The sequence below is a fragment of the Seriola dumerili genome, unplaced genomic scaffold, assembly GCF_002260705.1.
Source record: "Seriola dumerili isolate Sdu_G_001 unplaced genomic scaffold, Sdu_1.0 BDQW01000091.1, whole genome shotgun sequence".
Classification (NCBI taxonomy): Eukaryota; Metazoa; Chordata; class Actinopteri; order Carangiformes; family Carangidae; genus Seriola; species Seriola dumerili.
This window is the reverse complement of record NW_019174346.1, coordinates 5799632-5819720: the sequence shown is the minus strand read 5'-3', so window position 1 is coordinate 5819720 and position 20089 is coordinate 5799632. Positions and strand designations below refer to the sequence as shown.

General features: G+C 39.8%; 2 protein-coding genes across 3 annotated transcripts; one reads left to right on the top strand and one right to left on the bottom strand.

Moving 5' to 3' along the window:
- Positions 1–925: 925 nt before the first annotated feature.
- LOC111222153 (interferon regulatory factor 2-binding protein 1-like) lies at positions 926–5745 on the top strand. 2 transcript variants are annotated; one of them, XM_022745735.1, is made up of 2 exons: positions 926–2940; positions 4829–5745. In XM_022745735.1, the coding sequence occupies exon 1, from the start codon at positions 1134–1136 to the stop codon at positions 2913–2915; it is 1782 nt and encodes a 593-aa protein (XP_022601456.1). In that variant the 5' UTR covers positions 926–1133; the 3' UTR covers positions 2916–2940; positions 4829–5745. The 2 variants fall into 2 exon arrangements, with proteins under 2 accessions (XP_022601456.1, XP_022601457.1); XM_022745736.1 differs by having other exon boundaries at positions 926–2948.
- A 103-nt stretch (positions 5746–5848) lies between these two features.
- Positions 5849–12810, bottom strand: micu2 (mitochondrial calcium uptake 2). The gene is made up of 12 exons (XM_022745739.1): positions 12422–12810; positions 12004–12133; positions 11029–11060; positions 10832–10907; positions 10230–10277; positions 9858–9940; positions 9088–9141; positions 8874–8971; positions 7058–7229; positions 6857–6965; positions 6618–6775; positions 5849–6397 (listed from the first exon to the last, which is right to left on the bottom strand). Exons 1-12 carry the CDS (start codon positions 12617–12619, stop codon positions 6296–6298), a joined length of 1260 nt encoding a protein of 419 aa, XP_022601460.1. The 5' UTR covers positions 12620–12810; the 3' UTR covers positions 5849–6295.
- Positions 12811–20089: the final 7279 nt, after the last annotated feature.

Sequence of the window (20089 nt, the reverse complement as noted above, 5' to 3'; positions counted from 1 at the left end):
GTACTGAAGATGTTGTATTTTGATACCTAGAGTATAGAAGATTATCATTATAAAGAATAAAGGATAGCAGACATGGAGGACATGGTTGTCTGTAAAAAGCGTTATGAGCCACTATCAAGATTTCAGTGACAACTGTCTTAGTATAAATACTGTGAATAATACTTTAACAGGGATTATTCATTTATCAGTTATAGTTTCCACATATCAAATAACATGAGATCTTGGCCTGGATCAGAGGATCAGACAGAGGCCACATCCACACACTGGTTGGTAATGTTGTAATTACATGTATTCAGACCTGTGCTGCGTCACTTTTCAGTATTAAGGTTTGTATTGAGAAGTGCTGGGCTGAATAAAATGTTATATTTCCCCTAATGAACCTTTCACTTAGATATTCACCTTAATATTTTAATTATTCAGTATTAAGCACTGCGTTATTAGCATCACTGGAGATAGGTGCTTAAATTTAATACCCACGGACACTACATATTGTGTTCTTGTAACATCTCATATACAGTCTTCATAGGGGTTAAAGGTTATATTTCAAGTATCACATTTTCTTCGTTGAAGCCTAAGCACAGCACAGTAGTGTTATGCAGACGGTAACGTCCAGAATCACAGTTTTCCTGAAGCTATATTTGCATTACACACATTTTTCCTGCTCGCCCAACGGACAGTAAAGGTTAAGTACACAAATGGATATCCCCTTCTAACTATGCTAAATGTAATAATATTTTATATGTTACTAATGCTAGTAAATCAAGTTGGAGTTGGATAGCCTGCAAATTTCCCGTTTAATCACAGCCTGGCTCGTCTTACTTGTTATGTGCGCCTCAAAGACAAAAACTACAACTCCCTTGTTCAGTCGAGACCGTCGCGTAGGTGTTTCCGGTGTCTTATAACATTTTACTTCCTTCCACACAGACCGACACGAACAAATCGAGAAAGAAGACGTTGCTAACTTTTAAATGCTGTCGTCAACAGTCGCGTTTCGAGCTTAGTTTTCGTTTAATTTCCATCGTAAAATCCGCGGCATGTGTCGAGTCGTGTCGGAGAACTGAAGAATTGTTGAAAAACGTAGACCGTAACGTGTAGGCCTCCGAAGAAAGTTTGGTCGAGGGCCTGTAAACAACATGTCCTCCGCCTCGCAGTCTTCCTCTAGACGGCAATGGTGCTACCTCTGCGATCTGCCCAAGATGCCCTGGGCCATGCTATGGGAGTTCAGCGAGGCTGTGTGCCGGGGATGTGTCAACTACGATGGGGCAGACCGAATAGAGCTCCTCATTGAAACTGCCAGGCAACTGAAGAGCACGCACGGAGTTTTAGACGGCAGGTCCCCCGGTCCACAGCAGGGCAAACCCAGCTCGTCTGGGCCCATTGAAGCAGGGCGGCAGCATGGGGAGCGCATAGACAGGGGGAGGGGTGAGTATGGGGTGTCTTCTCGCCTCCCCAATGGCCTGCACAGAGCTGAAGATGTGGCCTTGTCAGAGGGCAGCCGACAGAGCCCAAATACTCGTCGGGCTATAGCTGGGGCAGTCCCTAGTCTTCATGGCACCATATCCCATGCCTTGATAGCTCAGGGGTTGGTAGCAGCCCCTCATGGGCTTTTAGCCCCATTATCAGGCTCCAGGGCTGGGGCCACACCTATTGCAGTTTCAGCTGGCCCCATAATGGGGGATGCTGGCAGAAGGCAGGCTGTGTCCCTGGGTGTGGGGGCCAGCACCTCTACTCTGGTGGGCATAGATCCTGCAGTGTGGAGGAACAATGAAGTGATGTCCGAACTGAATGAGATTTCTCGTAACAGGGTTGAAGGCTGGCCAAACCGTCCCAAAGCAGTCCGAGATGTGCTTGTAGCTCTCAGCAGCTGTGTCCCCTTTAATGTGCGTTTCAGGAAAGACCATAATCTGATGGGTCGAGTTCTGGCCTTCGATGCCAGCACAACCCCAGAGTTTGAGCTCAAGGTGTTTGTGGAGTATCCTGCCGGGTCTGGAATGATCTTCTCAGGAGTCCCAGACCTGGTCAGGCAGATGTTCCGTGATTCGGCCAAAGATGCAGGTAAAGCAGTGAACTCTGGGCTACGATATGTGGAGTATGAGAAGCGGCAAGGCACAGGAGACTGGCGTGGGCTGTCTGAGCTGTTGAATGATGGTGTGCGTATGTTTAAAGAGCCCCCAATCCCAGAGGTTCTACCACAGCCAGATGCAGTGTTGCCAATGGCAACTGCTGGACGCCCTATACAAACGAAGAGCACAACTCGACGCCGCAAGGCTTCTCCAGGCTCTGAGAATGGAGAGAGCGAAGGGAGGCCTGATCATCCAGCAAGAGAGCCCTGGCCCCGAGGTGCTTACTCTGGCATGGAACCTCTTCCTGGCATGGCCACCCCTCAAGAAGGCCCACCCCGTTTACACAGCCAGCCCTCACCCATCTCAGCACTCATGGGAGTTGCAGACAGTCTGAGCTCCACCCAGATGGCCAGAGATAGCCCCAGCATGTCTACAGCCCATTCCTCCTCAGCCGGGCGTCCCACCAGCAGCAGCCCCTCCACTGCCTCCACCTCAGTCTCCCAGGCATCCATGGGGCAGGGTTTAAGTGCGGTGGGGCCGAGCAGCAACACCAATGCTGGGGAGTCCTCAAGCAGTGCTCAGGGCACCCTGCTCTGCTGCACCCTCTGCAGAGAGCGCTTGGAGGACACTCATTTTGTCCAGTGTCCCTCAGTCCCGCACCACAAGTTCTGCTTTCCCTGTACCCGAGGATTCATCCGCAGCCAAGGTCAAGGAGGTGAGGTGTACTGCCCCAGTGGAGAGCGCTGTCCCCTGGCTGGATCCACTGTGCCTTGGGCCTTCATGCAGGGAGAGATCTCAACCATCCTGGCCGGAGACGGAGATGTGACGGTAAAGAAAGAGAGCGACCCTTGACGTCTCCATCCTTTTGTGGTGAATGGTAAGATGGTGAGAAATCCTGCATTTTTATTGACCAGCATCTTGCTTTTACTAGTGAATACAGGGGCAGGTATCCCGAGAAGGTTGGTTTGGATGTGACCATTCAGTAATTGGCTTTAACATTCAGTTTGGAAAAAAACTAAGAAATAAAACGATGCAAAACCAAAAAAAACCTAAAACAATAAAGTGCATGATCTAAAGTAGAAAAAAAAATTAGTTACAAATGAATCTGTGATATCAACAATGGATATGTGGTTGTTTTGATGCTGTTTTCTTTTTTTCAGCTGCTTGGTTTGAAATTACACAGCAATAGAATAGATTTGTAAAGCAGTTCCATTGTTTTTAGGTGATATTTTAAACTTCACGCTCCCACGGTTGCACACAAACATCAGCGATGATAATCCATCAATGTCATCTCTTAAACTATACAGCAGAATGTACAAAAGTTTTAAAAGTTTGGCAGGAGTGAAGAATAATAAAAATGTATTAATAATGATAATTTAAAAATAAATAACTTATTTAGATAATGATAATAATATCTAAACAACAGCCACAGCTAATTATCACAATGTTTATTACACAAAATACACTGAGCTACACAGGCTCCTTTGGGCTAAATGTGCCTTCTGGTGGCACTGCACTGTAAGATAAGGGAAACTCAGTGTCACAGTGACTGTAGGAGCATTAGCAGTGTAAATAAATATTGAAACATCTTTTTATCATTTGTGTGCCGTAAAGAAAAACGATATCTGTTGACTTTATTCATCAGTTATTTGACACTGGAAATACCCTCTCCATTCCATCCTTTGTTTACATTTGCATTTTAACACACAGACTAGAACACTGCACTATTGCAACTCACATTTAAATTGACAGAAAAGTGTAGAAACCTGCCATATATAGACATTTTGATGATTGGGACTAGAGTTGAAATGATAAATTGATTAATCGATGGACAGAAAATTAATCAGCAACTGTTCTGATAATCGATTATTTAGTTAAGCAATTTTTCTGAACAAAATACCAGACATTATCTAGTTCCATCTTAAAACATGTTCGCAGCTTTTCTTGGTCTTACGTCATAGCAAACGTAACATCTGAGTTTTACTTCTTTTGGCCTGACAAAACAACTTTTCTGAAAATGTGGAAAAAGTCATTTTCACAATTTTCTGACATCTTATAGACCAAATGTTTGAATGATTAATTGTGGTGGATGCTTATTTAGAGGGAAATGTTAAATCTGTCATTAAAAGCTGTTTCAAGAATTTAAAAAATGAAGTGACAACGAAAAATAAAAAATACAAACAGTTGAGGTGTCATGAAAACCTCAGGTCATGATCTCAGCTCTGATTTCTGTGATATAAGGTCATCAACTAAACTGTATTTTATGTGCTGTAGAGCAACTGGTAGTTGTCACAACAATTTATCATTGAAGCAGGTTTAAAAGAAAAATGCCATTTGCTGTTTTCCTCAGATGTCTATGATATTAAGCTGAATATCTTTAGCCCTTGTTGCATGGACAAAACAAGACTTTTGAATATGTCAGCGTAGGTATTTTCTGACATCCAATTGATCAACTAACTAAAAAACTAGAAAATAACAGGCAGAGTGATCAATAATAAAAGAATAACTGTTCACTGCAGTCCTCAGGTACACCACATTTAAAGACTACATATTCTACATCCCCAAAAAATATATCCTGTTTACACTCGTGCCAGAGCTTGTTCTGATATTTTCATATCCTATTTTTATATAATGCTCCTCAGGCAACTAAAACCAAATGCAACAAAACCACAGCTCAGTTGGAAAAGAAAGCTGGACATTGTTACCATACTGTTTCTTTATAATGTTCCCAAATATTTACACATGCTTTTCTTCTTTTTCCACAGTGGATCAAACACTTTGAAAGCACTTCCCTATTATCTCAAGCAGAGGTCCTCTTTGGCTGCAGTTCATCATTTGTGCCTCTGAGAACAGAATAACTCTGAACCCCACGAGGACAGCTACACACACACACACACACACACACCGTTAAGTAAAGACTCACTCATGAGAAGAGGGACATGTCCGTCTGTCAGGGCTCGTCTCACCTGTTCAGGCTGAGCTACAGCATCATGACTGAATGTTGAGTCCCAACCACATTTTCTCCCTCTCTCCTCTGTCCAGTGCAGCGGAGGCCTCTCGACAGGCCTCAACTCAAAGCCCAGGATTGAAAGCACATGCTTGTTTTAAGAATGACAATCTATTTTGTCTTTCATTTGTGTTTTTGTTTTATATGTTGTATACTGTCCTATACAGATGGGTGACAGCGATTATTGATAGGTGGTTTAACAGGATCATGCAATTCTCTGAAAAACAAATGAATGTTCAAAAATGTGGCAAAACCATTGGGTCCTTAAAGCCAAGGATTGAAAAAAAAAAAAAAATGTAATCCCACAATATGTCTCTTAGGTATTCTCCTTATATTGTATGTCAAAAATGTGAATTTACTTTCAATATGGCTATGTAATTTCTATTTTTGATACAATACAAATTTATATGTATTTGTTTATAGTGATAAGAAGACCAAAGATGGCTTCATGCGCAATGTAATTTTATTGTATTGTAGCTGTGTATGCTGTATTCACTGATAACCTTGGCATCAGTCACTAATTTGTTCATCTATCACAGAGGTAAGCTTGTTTTGTCTATTTACTTTTTGACTTGTATGTATGGTAAGATAATTAGCACCACAATCTTCAATGGTTAACCCACATACTCATGTGATCTTAACAGGTCAATTCTAAAATAAATTACAAAATAGTTAGCGGTTGTAGCTGGTTTCTTTTGCTACTGGTTTGAATCAGTTGAAGCTCAAAATGTGCAGCACATTATTGAAACGTTAGGATTTTTTTTAAATAAAACTTTATTTGATAAATATTTTTGAAAAAGAAAAAACCCACACCAGGTACTATAAAAGCCTTTGAAAATGTAAATGTGTCAATATGAACAGAATTATTGATTTACCTTGAACCACAGTTAACAACTTCTGTAAACACACTGCTCATGAGCGCCAAAGTGTGTAAAGTGCAAGATTAATTTGAAAGTCATCAGCCACTCTGAATATAACCATGCATGGCGTGATTAAGAAATTACTGTAACATCGTAAACACCACAACCAGACCCACAGATAGCTAAGTAAACTAATATCAAACAACCTTGTAAACATGTAATTTATGCATAAGATAGTGGTGTAAATCCTTAGTTTCTTTACATGTGGTTACATTTATAATCTTGTTCACACCACTTATTTGATTTAAGATGAGCAGTGGTGCGAGTGATCATCTATCAGACGTCTCCTGCAACATCACAGTGGTTCAAATGGGGCACCCGTTGTCTCCCAGGGCTTCCTGAGCTCCCTTCAGAGTCTCCTGCTTCACACACTTCCAGTAGCCAGAGAAGCCGTTCTGAGGCTGCACCTGAGGACAGAACAGCGTCAGTCACACTTAACAGTTCACACCTCAGTTCACTATGACATTCAAAGGGAACACAAACTACGTCACAAAGGGCCATGTAATGAATAACAGGTCTGTATTAGAAGTGTGTCCACAGTTTTTTGTTCTCCAATTTCAACAGCAGTCACACTGTTCTTAATGAAATAACTTCAAATCTAAAAAAGATCCGGATGGATGAACTCACCTTCAGGCCTCGAAGCACTCTGTCTTTCATCACACCGATGAATTCCTTATGGCTCAGACAGTTGTCTCCATCCATGTCAAAGAGTTTAAATACGGTGTCAAGCACGTTCTCAGACAGGTCGTGGCCCGTGGCAATTCTCACAGCTCGCTTAAACTGGGCTACAGTCACAAGAAGGGGAAATGTCATAAGCTGTATATAGTGTTAAGAGGAAATTATCCTCACTAGAATAACAGTTTTACCCATTCCAACAGGACGGTTCGCTCCAGTGACCATTTTCATTGAAAAGGCAAAATCCTCCAGGTTGTTGGTGAACAGACAGAAGACTTTGAACTCATCGAATGTGATGCTCTGCAAGACAAAATAAGTCACTTGATTTGTGGTATTTTCACAGCATTTCTGTCTCATCTGACTGCAGCAGAGGAGAGGCAGAGTCTTTGTACCTGGCCAGCCGGGATCCGCTTCCTCATGTTTTCCCAATAGACTTCATTGTCTTCTTCGTTGGTGTAGTGGAGCAGCCACTCTGCAAAGTCTTCTCTTCGCATGGTGTCCATACCTTTGGAGAACTGCAGGAACTCCATCTCCTGGACTTCAGCCTGCAGGTCCTCCATGAACCTGAAGGACACACATTGTTTACTTGAGTAACTGAGTTCTGAGGTTTGTGAGAAGAAAATGGTCACAACATTATGACCTTGTCACTTACAAGAGAACATGACAAATATACAGTATCTAAAAATGAATCCATTCTTTACAATTACGTTTCAAAACAGATAAAACACTTCACACATCTAGTGAGGCGGGTGTGTAGGAGGAGGATGAATGCTTCTGAAGTAGTAACGTCCAACTTGCCATAAATAAACAACTTATTTGCAACGTTGCAAATAAATTGTTATTGCAAGTTAGATGTCACAATTAAAATGAGTCAAATAAAAAGTGAAAGTGCGGGTTAAAGATTCCTGTTTTTAAAACTTCCATTTAATTTATTGAATGTGACATATTACTGTAAATATAATAATAATGAACTTTATTTATAGAGCACTTTTCATAAAAGAGATGTAGCTCCAAGTGCTTTACAATAAAAATAAAAATGAAAAAAGTACAATAAAACAAGGATGAATAGAAAGATAATGTAAAGTCAATATAAATAAATAGATTTTCAGCTGTTGTTTAAAAATGTTCAGAGCCCACATCTCTTAAAGCTCTTGGTAGGGTATACCATGGTTTTGGAGCATAGTTTAAAGAAAAAAAAACTGCTGCCTATTGTCTTGTGTGTAAAATTTTTGTGTATTTAAAAGCCTGGCAGTAGAAGGATGTTAAGGATTATTTAACAACAGAGTCCACAATGTAAACGGACCCCAAACCCGTTCAAGAGCTTTATAGAAAAGTAAAAGAACCTTGAAATCTATCTAAATATAGATGATGTAGTTTAGAGCCTGACTTTATACAACAGTAAATTCTGGTTTCATACACGGCAAAATGATGATTGTACATCAGTTTACTGTTTCTGTTCTGCACCAACCACAGAGTTTGTTTTTATTCAAGGCAACAAACCTTGGAGTTTTCATTCACTTGTAAATTTAAAAATCTACAACACAGTAAGCTACTGTAATATTGTAATGCTGGAAAGCATAATGTACAGTGTACCATTAAACCAGATTTCACACTACTGTAACAGACTCAATGCACTGTAACATTTTGACACAAAAAAAGGAAAGAAATCACATTTCTCTCTCCAGTTGTGCCAGAATTAGCAGCTACATTATGTCGTGATGCTGTTCAGCAGGGTAATGTCATTAAAACTAGGAGAAATGCTTGCAAACACATGATGCATTGAGTCAGCGACTGTGTGGTTACTAATGAGCTGTCTGTACAGGCCTGAGCATGTGATGTAGTGTTTTACACTTTGTCTGTCAGGACATAAAGTGTAAGAACTTAGTGAGTCTGTTTTTAGCTCGTTAGATTGAGAGTTTTGCACGTTGAAATTCTTGTGACAAATGAGCCAGAGTCATTTTAGTATTCAAAAGGAGTGATGGAACAACAACTGAGTAATGTTTATGTCTATTGTCTAGTGCTGGTTCGTACTGACATCATTATCACAGTCACTGAAAAGCATGAGGAGAAGCTGTTTCTCATTGCAGATGGTGGATGGTGATTAGATAAGATTCTTGAAATGTGAAAAATATATTCCATATATCAATAATGTGGTAGGATCACTGACAGCAGCAGCTGAGTGTGGGACAGTAGAGGCCATTTCCTTACCTGTGGAACTCCTGATACTGCAACTTGTTTTCTCCTTTTCTCCCAAAGAAGTAGGCCTGTAGTGTCGTGTTCACACCTTCCCCTTTCTCTTCTGGTTTCTGTAAACATCATGTATCGTGTATTGTTACCATTAAAACCGGATGGCCAGACATTATACTGTATTAGTGACAGAATCATCATAAACGGTCCTTTTAGAAGAATGTGAAATACCCACCTCTGTGCTGTCCTTAGGAATTCTCATTTTACTTTTCCCAATGATTTTCTTCAGCTTCATTAGCAAAAGAAAAAAAAAAATCAAATTATTGTTAACATCTAATCAGAGAAAATAAAAATGATTTTCTGCGCTGATTTTTTTTTTATTTTTTTTTTTTATATCTTCTCTGAACTGAAAGAGGAGTATGTCACTGATCAAACCAGAGAAACGACCTTCATTTAAGTCACACACACACACAACAGAAACTGGAGCAGATGAGAACTCATGCACTTCTAATCTTTTACTGAATGCTTTAGACCTGTGCACCAAGTCACAACATGAGAATACTACACAAGTTGCATAACGTGCCATCATGCAATCTACTAGTCTAGACCTGATCTAGACTAAACACACTGGAGGTCTTCTCGTCATCACAGTCCGGTACAAAGAGACACAAAAATTGCGAGTGACCTTAAATAAATGGATTAAACGGAGGAGCTGACTCAGGCTGCAAACGCATAACAGATGGAAAGTGCAGCTCTCCCTCACCTTCACACGGCTCCATGTCTCCATACTTACAACTTTAGTAGCATCACAGCTTGAGGCAGCATTAAAAGTGGCAATATTTTGAAATTTAAGTGCACACACAGACATGTGAACAAACAGAATCATAGTTCTCTCTGTATAATATATCCCATGATTATGGAGCTTACATATGAAACAATCTGTGTTATGATCAATATTTGTTCTGTTATTTCTGATAAATAATCCAGACATGTCAGAGCTCTTACCTTGAGAAATTCCTTTTTGTCCACTTGCTCATTGCCGTCAACATCGAGCATTTTGAAAGCTATATGAAATCCTGTGCGCGGCTCTGCAACAGCATAGCATTGTCAGTTTTCTTTAACTGTATACAGATAACTTCAAAAGAATCAATACACTTGGTTAGCGGGGTAACACCAAAGAAAAAACATCAACAGCTGTTGTCTAGCTCCACTCGAAATGTGCAAGTGTGCAAAGCTTCAACAGGGAAAAAATCAGTATTCTTACTGAAGCACAACCACACAAGGAAACACATGCAAAGCCATTCAGCACATTATTACTGAGAGTCAGGGAAGCTCTTATAAGGCCCAGGAAGGTTTGGGAATCTACAAGCAACTTACTGGTAAGGATAGTGAGCAGGAACAGGTACTCTGTGTAGGATATCAAACCTGCAAGATAAAAAGAAATGCATGTGAAATTAGAGTTTAGAAATTCGACTGATATTGAAAAAGAAATCATGTGCAAGCAGAGAGATGTGTATTTTTCCTATTAAGGTCACACAGTTTTTCACGACACATCCAAACGTCTTGGATGCAGTTGCGTTGGAAAGTGTCTCTTCAGAAGAATATTCTGCAAAATGCTCTTGCTCATCATCATCACAATTTATTGATCATCCTAACATTTCGGTCTCTCTTGACCTTCTTACACTTCTTACACCCATGACCTTGAATAGATAATGCTCCAGCCTTCTTGTGTGTCCAGGTGAGGGACAATTATTCTCCCATGTCTTTCAACCATTGACAGTGATTCACACGGATAAAATTCAAGGAGAAACAAAATCCACCCCACCCCAAAATTCATCTGAGACACACTCTGATGTCAAGTGTGACCTCAAGTCAGTCACAACTGAATCAAGACACTGTGTGAACACATCTGGATACAGGATATTAGGTCTGAAGCTCCTGTGTATTAAGTGTACTCTGATGACAGATTAATAACTCACCATGGTCTCCTAAGGTTCTGAACAGATCATTACCAGACCGAGCTTTAGAGGCAGAGGCCAGCATCTTATTAACGTCCTGCAAAGACAGCAGGAAGAAGCAGACGACAGCACCATTAGCCCAAACTAATGACTGTGCTCAACATGTGCAGTTTGAAATGAACTTATTTTCACACTGTAAAAGGGACATGTAAATATACCTCTGTTGTTAGAGTTCTCTTCTGCAGCTTTCCTGCACAAGAAGAAACAGAAAACAACGTCAAGGCCAGCATTATGTGTGAATTTATGTCATGCATCTTGGTTTTATAGATCTGAATGTCTGCATGGTTCAACAAAGCTGCATTTAATTAACTTTTGAGCCAGATACTTCCTACGACCAGCTGATACCATAACCAATCAACAACAAACAGCTTCTGATGCGGACCCAAGGAAAAGAAATGACCATGATTATACATTTGTAAGGCGAATACGCCTACAGTGTTTACATTTCCAGTGTTTACTGTATTCCTCTACATAATTTTGTTTGCAATGTCTGTAAAGATGTAAAAAAAAAAAAGAAAAAAAAAAGCATTTGTTAAAAATATTCTATAGATCTATAAAATAATCTTTAGTTACCATCAATACAGTAAAAGGCATTGATGTATACATTAGGTTACATCTGTAAGTGATATTTCATGAACTCTGATCCCGGCACAAACATGTTGCATGAATGATTTTATCATGTTTTGCTGGTCTAATGATGTTAAAAATGAGCCCATATGCTTTGTGATTCAACATTTTCATACTGCCACTCATCTATTGCTGCTGGCAACCTCATTTTTAATCAACATGACATATTTGTTATTCAATTTGGCCGATCAGTTAGATTTTTAAGCCTTGGTGCTTTCACATTAGCACTGTGTAGCTGCAGGCTCCAGCCTTTCTCTCTGGTCCATGTCTTCACCTGCTAACACATGTATCACTGTCTTTACTGGTAACCTTGACTTTCCTCCATCTTTTTCTATTTCAATAAACTTACAATTAACCTTATTATGACCCTCTCATACAGTCTATGATGTATGGAAAAGGTGTATAACATGTATTTATAATATTTCCACTCTGTCATTAGAAATGTGAGACTAGATTCAGACTGCAGGCTGTCACTGTATGGAGGGTGTAAAGTCAGTGCAGCTCACGGTCCACATTCTCCAGCATGACGGAGAACAGGAAGTCTCTGGGCGTCATGTAGGGCTCCTGTTCGTAGACCATGGAGGCGAACTTGATGAAACGTCTCTTTCTGGCGGACAGCTGAGGAGCTGGAGCTTCCTGGGCCAAGACAGGGGACAGAAACATCACTATAAACAGCTGCACCATCTGCATTCAAACAGCAGTCCACTCTGCATGGTGTGTCAGTGAGTGACGGCTGGGGGGCGTTATTGTTGATACAAACTCAGCTGAGTATTATAGTATTATATTCCTTTTTTCGACATTTCTCCGCAGCTATGACTAATATTTTGAAACTTAGTGCTGTCTATGTAAACTGACGGACATGTGAAACGTTCACGGATCACACCAGTGTGTCTGTTTCGACGACAGAAACTTGTTCGTACTCACCCTCTGCTCTTCTGCGTGAACGGCGAAGGGCAATGTCCTGTTGTTTGCGTGATATCGGTAATAACAGAAAAGCCCGGTTCCTATAACCGAGCCCACAACACCGGGACCGACAACCCGGCGCAGAGACAAACTCCGCAGAGCCCGAGGGCTCCTCAACACGTTCCTCAACACAGAAGCGACCTTTCCCCAGCTGGCCATTTTCAGGAAGCTAGCTCGAACTCTAAGGCTTCCGTAGCTGCGTATGTAGCCAGAGCCCCGCCCTCAGGTGCAGAACGACAGGTCATGTGACAGTCTCAGAGTAGACAAACGTGAGACACCCCAGTCCGCTTAACTGTTCCCTCCTTGCCTCTGTTCCTCGACCCCCTCCCAACCGAGACGATGCAAGAAGAGACGTCAGACGTCCTTTTCTCTGAACCATCATCTGATGCGACGTCCGTTTCTGATGACGTTTGCACAACTGCATCACAGCTGGATCAGCTGTCACACAGATGTTAGAGCTCTGAGGAGACTTTTCACTGTTTGGCGTTTGTATTTGCTCACATACACACTGTCCAAATAATAACAGCAGTGTTTTATGCGTCTTTGTTGAAACTGTTTGACAAACATATGCACATTTATTTAAAAAACTGCACATGAAACATTTTAATTCATTGATTATCCTATTTGCCTCAATTTTTTATGTTGGGTTTGTAAATTCAGTATGTAATAATCCAGGTTACAATTATGTTTTATAATTTATAGCAAATCATTATGTTTCCAGGAAAGTGTATTAGATAAGTATACCTCACATCAAACTATACAGTTTCTGGAAATGACCACACACAAGCAAAATGTGGTTATTTCTGAAAGAATCAGACTCTCCCCATCACACAGAATGTATTCTCAATGATACAGATTCAATGGGGAAATAAGTGATCATGAGGAGAAAAATGTTTGTAATTAATGGTTTTTGGTTGTTTTACTAATCAGACATAGAGCCACTGTTTATGATTTGATGTCGAATCTGAAAAACAGATAACATCTAAAGCTCATCTGGTAATGTTGTGATGCAAATTCAGATCAGGTTGATCAGCTGCAGCAACCTTCCTTCTGTGAAGGATGTCTAGTGGATCCTCGCTCATGGGTCCTTGGAGCAGAGATGAGAGGCTTTGGGATGACCTTCAAGATGGATGACCAACACAATTTCCCGGTCAGGCGATGATCAAGGATCAATATGAGATCAATATGAGATGTTCCCACACTGTTCTTCTTAATATATCCATGATACATGTCCACAGCTGTGTAGCAAAAATATTTGGACTAAGAACAGCTGTAGGCTATATTCTGTTGATATGGTGATAGTAGCAACATTAGTAATTGTAATACCCATAATAATCCAGAATCAGAGATACCTGCATAATGAGGACAGAGAGAGAGAGAGAGAGAGGAGAAGCACAAACTAGGGGAGAGAGAAAATATAAGTTAATGACATGACATAGTATGATATAAATGCAAAGAGAGAGAGAGAGAGGGTTCAATGCACCATGGGAGTCACCCCAGCAGTCTAGGCCTATAGCAGTATAACTAAGGGATGGTTCAGGACTCACCTGAGCCAGCCATAACTATAAGCCTCATGAAAGAGGACAGTTTGAAGTCTGATTTTAAATGTAGAGAGGGTGTCTGCTTCCTGATCCCAGATTGGGAACTGGTTCCACAAGAGAGGAGCCTGATAACTGAAGGCTCTGCCTCCCATTCTACTCTTAGAAACTCCAGGAACCACAAGCAGACCTGCATTTTGAGAGCGAGAGGCTGTACTGTTGGGATAATAGGGAACTATGAGCTCTTTAAGATATGATGGAGCTTGGTTATAAAGGGCTTTGTGGGTGAGGAGGAGGATTTTAAATTCTATTCTGGATTTTACAGGGAGCCAATACAGATACGCTAACACAGGAGAGATATGAGCTCTTCTCCTAGTACCTGTCAGTACTTGCGCTGCAGCATTTTGAATCAACTGGAGGTTTTTCACTGGTCACAAGGCTTGACATCTTGGTAATAAAGAATCACAGTAGTCCACCCTAGAGGTAACAACTGCATAAACTAGTTTTTCAGCATCTTTTAAAGACAGGATGTTTCTGATTTTCATAATGTTGCACTGGTGGAAGAAGGCTGCCTTAAGTGTGAAGTAAATGACTGGTTTTCTTACTGTAGCACTGGAGGTCAAGGTAATGACATCCAGAGGAACTATATTATCAGATAATGTATTTCTGAGGTGTTTAGCGCCGAGTACAATAACCTCAGTTTTGTCTGAATTTAGAAGTAAAAAATTGATCATTGGTCATCCCGACCTTTATGTCTTTAAGACATGCCTGAAGTTTGACCAACTGGTTAGTCTCACCCAACTTCATAGATAAATACAACTGGGTGTCATCTGCGTAACAATGAAAACTTACCTGGTGCTTAAAGGGAGCATATATAAGGTGAAAAGTATCGGTCCTAGCACAGAACCCTGTGGAATGCCATAACTAACTCTTGTGTGCATGGAAGAGTCATTGTTAACATGAACAAACTAGAATCTATTTGATAAGTATGACTTAAACCAGCCTAGTGCAGTTCCTTTCTTGCCAATGATACGTTCTGGTCTCTGTAATAAGATCCTGTGATTGATGGTGTCAAATGCAGCACTAAGATCTAATAGGACAAGTATAGAGACGAGTCCATTGTCTATGGCCATAAGGAGATCATTAGTAACCTTAACCAGAGCCAATTTTAGAAATAAACAGGAGGTTGGATATGGGTCTGTAATTGATAAAAACATTTGGATCAAGACTAGGCTTTTTAAGTAGTGTTTTAATTACTGCAACCTTAAAGACCTGTGGTACATAACCTATCAATAAAGATAAGTTGATCAGATCTAATAAACAAGTGTTGATTAAAGGAAAAACATCCTTGAGCAGCCTTGTTGGAATAGAGTCTCGAAGATAAGTTGAAGAAAAGGAGAGGAGCTGTTCAATGCAGAGGAGTAAGAAAAAATGTACTTGATGTGCTCAGGTTGTGTACAAATGGAAAAGGAAGGAACACAAAGGGTTAAACAGGCAGCTCCTCAGAATTGCAGCACACATCAAGCGTTCTGCTTTTTCCTCATGCAGCATCCACCATCTTTTTCCTGTGTCATCCCACTGTCTCATATATCACAGCACATAGTGTCGGAGGACTGAGGGCTGCCAGATGAAGGCTGGTCTCTGTGAACTCTGCTCGTCCCGCAGGCTCACCTATAGAGCAGCCACACAGTGGATGAGCCCACGACCTTTGTTGTGAAGGGCAGGGAGGCAGCAGCAGTGGTTGAAGTTCAGATTAATCTGCTTTGTCTCAGTGAGCTTAATCAGAGTCAGTCTGGGTCAAGAATGTCATTTACACTTAATGAGATCATGGCAGAGAATCTGTTCTCCAGTCGAATCGAAAACAGAGGAATTCAAACTAACAATTTTTTGGATGGAGAGTTTGAATTTCTTTTTCTGTGATAAAGAAGAAGATATTTTAACTCATTAGGTCTGAAGAATGTAGCCTACAACTTGTCCTCAGATACTGCAGCATGACACACTCACACTTTATACTTATATTTACTTATACTTATTCTTATTCTTCTTGACCTTACCCTATAAAGTGCCATGAGATAATATATGTTATAATTTGGTGCTATACAAATAAAATTTAACTGAATTGAATTGAATGACATGGCTATAGTTGTAGAACCTCCTTTGGGCAATGATGTATACAGGTTTATCTAAAAGCTGCTTGGCAATGTGTGAGATATGTAAAATTGTGAATCAATAAGATAATTAAATCACAGTAATTCATCTGAATCATCTTAAGAGCACTCAGGCTATTTTACTTAACTCTCACTGTCACATTATAAAGTGTCCATCATTAGCTCATTTTATGAACCTACAGAGGGGAAAAAAGACAATGGCAAAATTAAGGGATGAAGAGATTTTATGAGACAATACCATATTTCATATTTCCACAGACAGACATTGGCAGATGTTATTCAATTCAATAAACAAATCATAATTAAAATTTACATTCTTAAAACATACATCAAGTTGTGCAGAATTTGTGCAATACTGTATACATGTATGTATGTATTTTTTTTTTAATTATTTAATTATAGAATAGACCCTGCATCACCACTACTGTTTTACACTGTGCATGGGGCTGTACCTTAGTGCATAACAAAAGTTGCATGTACCTTTATTTTTACTCACATAAATTATTCACATTTCCACTCACATTTTTATTTAAAACTGCACATACGTAGCCTGGATGAGATTCAGCATTTTCATCAGTTGCTATAAGAAAAGCCATAAATACAGCGTAAAAATGTTTGTGTTGTACCAGTTACTGTATGTACAGAAGCAAGCGGGATGGATCTGAAGCATTTCGATTAACCCCTTGACATGGACACAGTTTGGAAAACACCAGCCCTTCAGTTGATTTCCACCAATAATGCAGTCCTGCAGTAGTGTCAGTATAAAGGCTAGTTCAGCTCTATATCCATGAGGCGCTTAAACACACACAGACTCTGATGATTCTAAAAAAAAAAAAAAGACATTTTTTTTTTTTTTTTTTTACATTTTAGTCCATCAGTTGAATGTGTTTACATGTCAGTGTCTTCCCAACATACTTAACTGTGTTATATCCTACTGTATGTATGACCCCAAGAAATTGTTCCATAAGGTTGGAAGCACCGAGGCTTTAGTATAGAGTAAATGGAGCCAATGCTAATCAGTGCTGCTGCTACCTCATCATGATAATGTTGTGTTCTTTCAGCTGAGGTCTTCACCTTCAGATTCATGGATACTGAGACAGCTGCAGTTTCAAGAATGAGAGAACCACACTGTTTGTAGCTGAAATCAATGTGATGAGCAAACTGTTGCCATTAGGTGCGTGCATGTGTGTGGATGTGTGCGCGCACGTGTGTGTGTGTGTGAGACCAGCATATGTGTCCACATCAATTCCACGTCAAGTTTGCATCAGCAAGGTTGGAGGTTTATTTAATGTCATAGCAGCAAGTTGTAATGTAAAGTAACAAAGACATACACACTTGTAAGACCATCAATGAAGGAAACAGAGTTTGCACAATATTTTTTTTTTTTCTTCAGTCACGGTTTATGCTGCCTATTTAATTTCGACTGTTACTGTTATAACATAGTGGGGAAAAAAATCCTTTGTGTTTCATAAAAGTGATGGGAAGCTAACACTTAAAACGCACATGGTGATGCGGGCTAAATATCTGTCATGAGCAATGAATCAGAACAATTACAGCCACATGAAAATACTATAGCTCCTATTTCAGTGATAAAAATATGTATTGCAAAGACAGGCTTTCTGTCAGACGAGTGTCGAGTCAGATGAAACCTTATTCATGTTTAAATAACCCATGGCTTTCTCTTCTTCTACCACTCATTCGGCAAACTGCATGACATGGCACGTATGTATAAAGACAAACCATGAAACGAAACAAATGAAAATAACATTTACAACATAACACAGCTCATATTCTCTCTGTTAACTGACAGCTGCAGTAACGCAGACAATCACTATAATCCTCAAGTCAGTGAATTCAAGCACTGCTCCATCTGAGTTATGCTTTTGGTGTTTTAATAGAAAGGAAGACTAAGTTGTTTTTTTTGTTGTTGTTTTTTTTTTTTACATATTTGAGTTGCAATTTGACAGGATGGAAAAACATGAAACACCATAACAGCCAAATTTGAAGGAAGCCTCAGCTGCCTGTGTTCCTCCTTTTTCCTCATGTAAATACAGTGTCATAATGACCACACTTGATTGACATTAGGGGAAGTTTAACTGTACTGATACATGTAAAAAATAACTGACATACATGACCAACAATACGTGGACTAATGCCTGTTTGTCTCTGCAATCACAGTTTAGTCACCAATAACTCAATTATCCAGGGGAGCATGTAAGTGAACTGCCCAGGCTAGTTGATTTTTTTTCTCGTTGGTAATACATAAATTTAGCACACCTCTCACAGACACACTGACTACTCAATCAGCTATTATTACAAGTTCTTATTGGGGCTGCGGGGCAACTCCTGAATCTGATATGAATAAATATAGGCATATAAAAATACAACAAGCATACCTATAGTATGTCCTGCTGCTCTTCCCTGGTAAAAGGTGTTTAATACAACTAGATACTGGTGTACTTATATACACTATGATAGTTAATAGTGACTCCTAATTTGCATATTTTTCATTTAAATGTAATAAACATTAATATATTTGAGTGATGATTGTTTTTATTTGTGGATTAATACAAATGTTTTAATTTTACCCATTTCAGTTCAGAGTATTGTTTTATTAGAGCACAGGATTTATTGGTATACATACAAAGATAGATATATACAATTCATGACTGGACTCATGACAGTTTTACATTTAACTTGCCTTTGGTGGAGAGATTCCAATCAGTTTGAACTTCAAATGAAAGACACAGGGTACAGAGAGGTTTAGCTCTCAGTGAACTGCTTCAGGGTTTTACAATTTCGGGCACCACAAGCTCAGTGGTGATTGAACATTTCACAGCTGAGATCAGTACATTCGGAGGAAAATAAACTGCAGTAATACAGTACAAACAGCGGAGGGGCCATTTGGCTTCTTAATTTATGTTACAGATCAAGGAGTAGTCAATACTCTGGTACAGTATACCCCCCCGCCCTTCCCCCCTTGTTCTCATGCTTACTGTGGATAGAAGACAATCCTACTTTGTCAAACTTACCTCTGGATTTTGAGAAGTGTGGCCCCATGATAGCAAAATACACCCCCCCACTCACATTGAATTATTATTGCAATTCCAATACTGCCCAACTTATTTCAAGAACATAAAAATAAAGGCAAGTTTTAACAGGTGCACTAACAGACTATCTCATGCAATGTTCTGATTTTTGTCATGTATACAAAGGCATTGTGTCACATAGGCTTAGTGTTACTTTGAGCATTGCCACTTTGAACAACACACCTCGGGTTAATGGATTAGAATTTGATGGAAAGCTCTTTTCTTGACATGGATCATTGTGAACAAAAAATAAATAAATAAATAATAATATCAATAATGATAATAATAACTGAAAAGAAACAGTAGAAATGTGTATTCATTGACCGATGAAGTCAGGTGGCTAACACCAGCATTCCATTATATTAACATGATTGAAAGCTAGCCGTGTGATGGGATTAAATGTTGTTATGATTAGTATACAGATGTGTCAAGTGTCTAAGGTGCACAACTGCTTGGAGTAAGCTCACGTGGAAGTGACAAATCATAGAGTTGCAACTATTTCTTGTTTCCTTTTCCCTTTTTCTCTCTCTCTCTCTCTCTCTCTCTCTCTAACAAAGAGAAGAAATAAAAAAAGTATATTGCTTCAAAAAACTTTTTTTCTTTTTTTTTTTTTAATATTGTGAAACATTTCATTCACCACTTCTCGGGTTCGTCTAGATCGACAGAGCATTACATTATCAGTCAAAGATACATACAGAAGGATGCTGTGAATCCAAGAGATTAAACGATCAACAATGGGACATGACAGTGACTAATTCCTGGGACCACTTGTTGGAGTCGGTCTGTCTGTCTGTCGGTCTGTCTATCTGTCTGGGCCAACCTCCTATCTACCAG

Excerpts from the sequence above, each read along its gene's own strand:
- LOC111222153 (XM_022745735.1), top strand. The coding sequence starts at position 1,134 with ATGTCCTCCGCCTCGCAGTCTTCCTCTAGACGGCAATGGTGCTACCTC.
- micu2 (XM_022745739.1), bottom strand. The coding sequence starts at position 12,619 with ATGGCCAGCTGGGGAAAGGTCGCTTCTGTGTTGAGGAACGTGTTGAGG. Across the intron at positions 9,941-10,229 it reads CCTGCTCACTATCCTTACCA|AGCCGCGCACAGGATTTCAT; the intron begins GTAAGTTGCTTG and ends ATGCTGTTGCAG. Across the intron at positions 8,972-9,087 it reads TTCCTAAGGACAGCACAGAG|AAACCAGAAGAGAAAGGGGA; the intron begins GTGGGTATTTCA and ends TGATGTTTACAG.